The sequence below is a fragment of the Morone saxatilis genome, unplaced genomic scaffold (assembly GCF_004916995.1).
Source record: "Morone saxatilis isolate NCDOM2014 unplaced genomic scaffold, NCSU_SB_2.0 Contig8, whole genome shotgun sequence".
Taxonomy (NCBI): domain Eukaryota; kingdom Metazoa; phylum Chordata; class Actinopteri; family Moronidae; genus Morone; species Morone saxatilis.
Window position 1 is genome coordinate 27,794,571 of NW_023340257.1, and position 5,958 is coordinate 27,800,528.

The 5,958-nt window shown below is 45.4% G+C and overlaps 1 protein-coding gene across 1 annotated transcript; it reads right to left on the reverse strand.

Annotated features, from left to right (window-relative positions):
- Positions 1-6: 6 nt before the first annotated feature.
- LOC118341831 (protein MB21D2) lies at positions 7-4,255 on the reverse strand (the record flags this gene model as incomplete). Its single annotated transcript, XM_035680230.1, is given in 1 exon segment — positions 7-4,255. A coding segment is annotated over 1 exon segment (1,266 nt), but the record flags the coding sequence as incomplete, so codon positions are not given.
- Positions 4,256-5,958: the final 1,703 nt, after the last annotated feature.

The window sequence follows — 5,958 nt, forward strand, 5'->3', positions numbered from 1 at the left end:
TTAGATATGCTATATGCTAGGCTAGTCCATGATGAAAAGACAGCAAAATGCTAGCTAACTAGTTAGCTAATCTACATCAAGATATTGTTTTTGGACTCAGTTCAGTCGTTTGCGGACTTTTAATAAACTCCTGACCCGTTTGAGCCAGTCGATTATTTAATCAGAGCTTCAGTCGGGATACATCCTGAGCTGGTTGCACTGAAGCAGAGTTGAACCCTACAAACAGAAATGAAGCAGCAGAAACAGAACATCAGTCGGGTCATTAAACACATACGAGGTCGTACAGATACAGTGAAGCTTATTGAAACGATCACTTCTGATCAAAACTATGAAAACAAAACAGAAAGTGACAGGAATAAGTGGAAAGATATGCCAGTGATATCACGTCTAAAGGAATATTGTGTGAGTCGTTACTGAGGACGGTCGTAATGCAGCAGATTAACCTGAGTGTTAAACTGTGGGCTGCGAGTACACGGTGATACTGTCACACCTCGCTCACACATACAGCTTCACTTTAATGAGTGAATTTAATCCTCCGCTCTGATTGGTTCATTGGTGATGACAGAATACAGTAGTTAGTTTTCCACATTTAACCACTATAATAACTTTCTCCTCTGTTAGGTGTAAAACTTCTTTAGTGGAGTCGAAAACATTTCCAATTTCAGACTCAAAACAACAGCGAGCAAATGAGGAAGAGGAACCTAAAACAAGAGGTTGCTATTGTTCAACTTCTATGCTGCATCTGGGCCAAATCCTATTTTTAAGATAAAAACGTTATATATGCAGATGACACCCCAATTTAGCTCTGTCGTTAAATCACTACGGTACCAAATAAACAAATAACTGTATTATTATGTATTACTTTCCTACTGAGAAATACTTTGCTATTAACAAATCTGTTAATAACAAATGAGGAAGAAGCGCCTAAAACAAGAGGGATTTTAATGTGAGAACCAAACTGACAAACGCTGTCGAGTACTGAAGACCTTTGTGCTGGTCGGGCAAAGACTGTTCATTAGAAGTCGAAGGGAACTTATTCCAGAGAGAATAAAATCTCTATTAGTTAGTGCTTTAATTGGGCTACTGAGTACCAGCACTTCTAATTTTTCTCCACGAGTAAACACAGCTAGCTTAATGCTAAGAAAACAGCACTGAAAATGTTCTTAATAAAACAGCAAACCAATTAGGGTTGTGCTGCATTAGGTGCTACTGGCACCTAATTTGGTCCAATTCAGGCACTGGGTGTTTGGACAGGTTGTGCAGAATTCACAGGAATCGACTGAATTGGAATTAAACGTTGTTATCACATCACAACGTCCTGAAGGGATTTATCGACTTCTCCAGGCTGCACCGCTGTACACAGATTTATTATTATTTATTATTCATTAGCCCGTTTTTAGAGGTTCAACTCTTAAAGAATGACATCGTATCGCGCCTCCGGTGTTCAGACTTTATGTGTGAACGAGGCGTAAAATCAGTCAAGTTCTTCGGATACTGCTGAAAATGCAGTAGTGGGTATCAGCAAGTACTCGTGTCTGTGCACCAAGTTATTGTTCAAAGTTTATTATATTGAAAGTGACTTTAAAAGAGGAATATATAAATCCATTATGAAGTGGCCCAGGCTGCTGCAGGATCACTGTGTGCTCGGTGCTACTCCAGCGGTTAATATACACATTTAAAACGTGCAGTACGACCGTTCCTCAGCGGCGCCACCTGTCTACTGATATGATACATCATTTCTGAATCAGGACGAACACAACGTCCACCATCAAGAGGAAAAGTGGTGTTTTTTTACATTCTGTGCAAAATTAGACGAAAAGTAGTCCACACATCATCATCATCATTATCGTCATCGTCGTCAGTCGACAGTCTATTATTCTCGTTCAGTCAGTTTTCTTCTATTTACAGTTAGTTTCTAAGACGTTAGTACCCCCGGCCCCCAGCGGACCATAAGACATTCCTCAGAGGGACAAAATCCACCTTCAAGCTGAACTCTGTAATCTTTAGTCCTGGTCTGAGACGTCTGTACGTACATAATCAACTCCTGAGTGCGTCTACAATCTGATACAGTCTCACTCAACAATCCTGTCGCTGTTCCGACGCCGAGCTGCTGCTGCTGCGGATATCTGAGCCGAATAAAAGAGCAAAGTAAGTTTAACAATCTTTTATACGTTTGTGGAACGAAAGAACAGCTGAGGAACTAGCCCTTCATTAACTTTCTCTGACTTTTACTGAATTATGATGATATAATTATTAATGCTGGGCTTGTTTATCAGATTTTATCTCATAGTTATGACTTTATATCACAATTATTAGATAATACCACCTTTCATTATGAGGGAACTGGGTTTGTCATAATTATAAGAACAAGTAATTAAAGTATTATTATTAAAACTATATTATGAAAAACTTAGTGTCAAGATTATAAATTAGAAGTAGTCTTTTCTACATTTAGTATCATTTTTCCTAAATGTTGCAGGTCTTCTATCAGCTGCAGCTTAATATGAGTTTTACTCTTCATCATATTCCTGCTCCCTGATTACTGAAGGCTTCACGTGTGAACAATCTTCTGTGACGTTTCAGGAGTTTGTTGCTCTCGTCTCATTTCCAGGATCCCTGATAATTAAACTACCGTAACATTGGAACAGTAATTCCATCTTAAGGTGGATTTTCATCCTCATCTTTCAGTTTTAAAAACAACCTGCTGCTATTCAGCTGTCTATTTAAAAGGCATTCAGCAGGTAAAAAACACAGGGCACACAGTGAAAGAGGAGGGAAGAGGGGAGCGGGAATAGAAAAATAAAAATAAAAAAATAAAAAACTGTGGCAGACACAACTAGACGATCACCTCACTTCACTCTGTGGCAGAGAAACATAAAAAATGTAAAAAATAAAGTTTCAGAGGAGGCGGGGCACCAGGCGAGGAGGAGGAAGGCAGAGAGGAAGAGGAGGAGGAAGAGGAAGAGGTCTGGCAGAACATGTCTCAGTCTCAGAAGAACTTGTCGTCGATGCGGAAGTGCGGTCGCGTGACGTCGTCTGGGTTGATGAAGACTGAGATGGATTTCCCAGGATTCTCTGTGACCAGCTGCTGAAGCTTCTTGGCCAGCCGGTCGTCTGGCTGGTTCTCTCCGCCGGCGTCGGACTGCGGCGACGGCAGGTTGTTGGCGCTGCCTCGCCACTGCAGGTCCACCGTCAGCCTGTTGGCGGCCTTGGCGTGCTCGATGGTGGTGCGGAGGTGCTCGGCCGGGTCGGAGCGCACCGAGGAGAGTTTGCGGGCGTGCAGCATGACGGTCTCGTCTGACAGGTGCTCCAGCATGTTGCACTGAGGAATGAAGTAATTGGGACACATCTTGTTGACGAGGCAGTGCTGCAGGTCGTCGATCAGGCCCAGCAGGAAGTGGGCGGAGAAGTCGTCCTGCGCCAGGTAGTTGGCGGGAAGGCGGTCACAAGCCCACAGCATGATGCTGCGGAGGTGGTAGGGGCTGATGGCTTTGGGGCGGGACAACAGCTTGATGATGATGGCTTTACAGGCCTGGTACGCCTGCATCAGGCTGGACGAGATGCACTTCTTCAGCTGCACCTCACTGCGGGCGAATGAGAGGCGCCACTCGTTCTCCTTGCGGCCTTTGAAGGAGCAGGCGGGGACGAGGTAGAAGCCGCTGATCACCTCCTCTTCAGTGATCTTCCCGTCCCAAAAGTGGTTCTCCATCAGCCAGCTCTGAGCGACGGCCGGCCAGCCTTTGAACGACACCACGGGGACGATGTCGTAGAGCATCCGGCTGCTCCCGACGCCCAGGATGACGGAGATGATGGTCCCGTTCCTCTCCACCTTCTCCACTCTCGGCATCCCTCGCTGCGGCTTCTTCTGCACCTCCAGCAGCACCAGGGAGATGGACTGGTAGAACCAGTCGGCCACCAGCGTCGGAGAGAAGAAGTAGTTGGTGGTTCCGTTGATGTGGTCGACGATGGTGCAGCAGTCCTTCCACTTGTTGATGGTTCCTTCGTCGAAGAGGCGAAGGCTGAGCCAGGAGTGGCCCAGGGCCGAGTGCCTCATGTCCAGGGTCACCGGCTGGTTGCGGTCGTGGAGTTTGAGCGCCGGGACCAGCAGGGTGAAGTCCATGTCGTAGTCTGTGCCACGAGCGTAGACGCTCAGCTCGTCCAAGTCCATGTCCACCACACCTTCCCGAACGCCTCCCGACAGGAGGAGGTACTCGTTGGCCACCGGGAGCTTTTGGTCCAACTTCTGGACCATTCCTGAGAGACAAAAGGAGGAGAGACACATTTAGATAAAGAACTACGACTTCATATTACAAACACGAACACATCAGAGCTCGACGACATCTTGTTCAGGCATCAGTCTGGTTCAGATTATCAAACAAGGTTTCCTCCCGCTCCAGCATCAGAACCAGAAACGATAGAAATAGATTCAAATAGAGATTGCAGCCATGAAATCTCAGATATATCAGTGTATTCAGTCGTATCCACGCAGTTTGATCGGTTGCCATAAAAGTATCAAAGTTCGGTACCGAGTCCTAGGTGTGATTTGTTTTATTTAGTTTTTTACCGTGGTATTGAGAATGGTGGAATTTCACTGGTATTGAATACTAACTTTCTGGTATTGTGGCTCAATGGCTCCATTTAGTCTGATAACGGGTATAAACTTTCCGTGGAGGTTTACTAACTGCACGTATTCACTACTTCAACCGATTCATGAAGCTCCACAGATAAATTCTACAGTTCAACTTTAAAACTGAGTTTGAACAACGTGTACTGCTGCTTGTTAACAGTGTCGCTCTCTTTCAGGACTGATTACCCTCAGAGCCCCTTTCACATCAGATCTCTTGTCTTTAATGAATGTGGGTCAGTTTTTGGAGTCTGGACCGCATCAGACCAGACGGGTTATTGTGTTCATCCCCACCAGTTGGACCGGACTGAACTGGTTTTCCGCTCTGCTGAGCTAAAAGTGTAGAGACACGAACTTCCTGTGTGATTGCTGCATTCCTGTGCGGCAGTGAAGTGGACGGTTTGTGTGCTGCTTTCACTGCTCGTCACAAACAGTCCGAACCGACAGCGTTCACCGAACCTCCACCGGCACAATGATCCATTACTACAAACACTTTGTATAGAAAACACAAATTAAAGTCGTAACCAGGTTTTACTTTAACCAGCACGTCAAATGTAGCAGATTAAAATATCAACGGTTAAAATGTCCGGTGGGAAATATTACAAATAAATAAATATATTCATTAATAGCTCATTAAGTAGCCTAAGACTGTGTGACCTACAGATGTAAGATAACCGGCGAGAACCTGATTCACACTTGGCGGGCGTATTTCTCACTACCTAAACAAGTTGGTTGATTCATCAAACCGAGCGTCTCTCCTGATTGGCTCCTGACGGACGGCAGCAGAGGAAGCGACAGGCTCGTTGGAGATGACGAGGACGTCCCGCACGCCGACCACGGCTAACACCGGATTCAGTCTGGAGCCGGCTTCACCGCCATCAGCTGACTCGTTGGTTTTCTTTCATTAAAACGACAACGTGAGTCTGGATTCATCTTCAGTTTCTGTCAGTTCCAGATAATATTTGCTTCGTGACGGTCGGACGAACGCGAACTGTGAACGCATCAGGAGCTGGAAGCTGTTCATGTAGAGATCTAACACACTGTACACACACCTGTACACACACCTGTACACACACCTGTACACACACCTGTACACACACCTGTACACAGCGTGACGGCTGATCTGCCTTTGAAACAAGAGGAAGTTTTGTGCTTTTGTCAGAAATGTTGCATTTAATAAATTTAGTTCAGTCAGATGGACTTTATTTTATAGTGTGTGTGTGTGTGTGTGTGTGTCTGTGTGTCTGTCTGTGTGTTGTCTGTGTGTGTGTGTGTGTGTCTGTGTGTGTGTGTTGTCTGTGTCTGTGTGTGTGTGTGTCTGTGTGTGTGTGTGT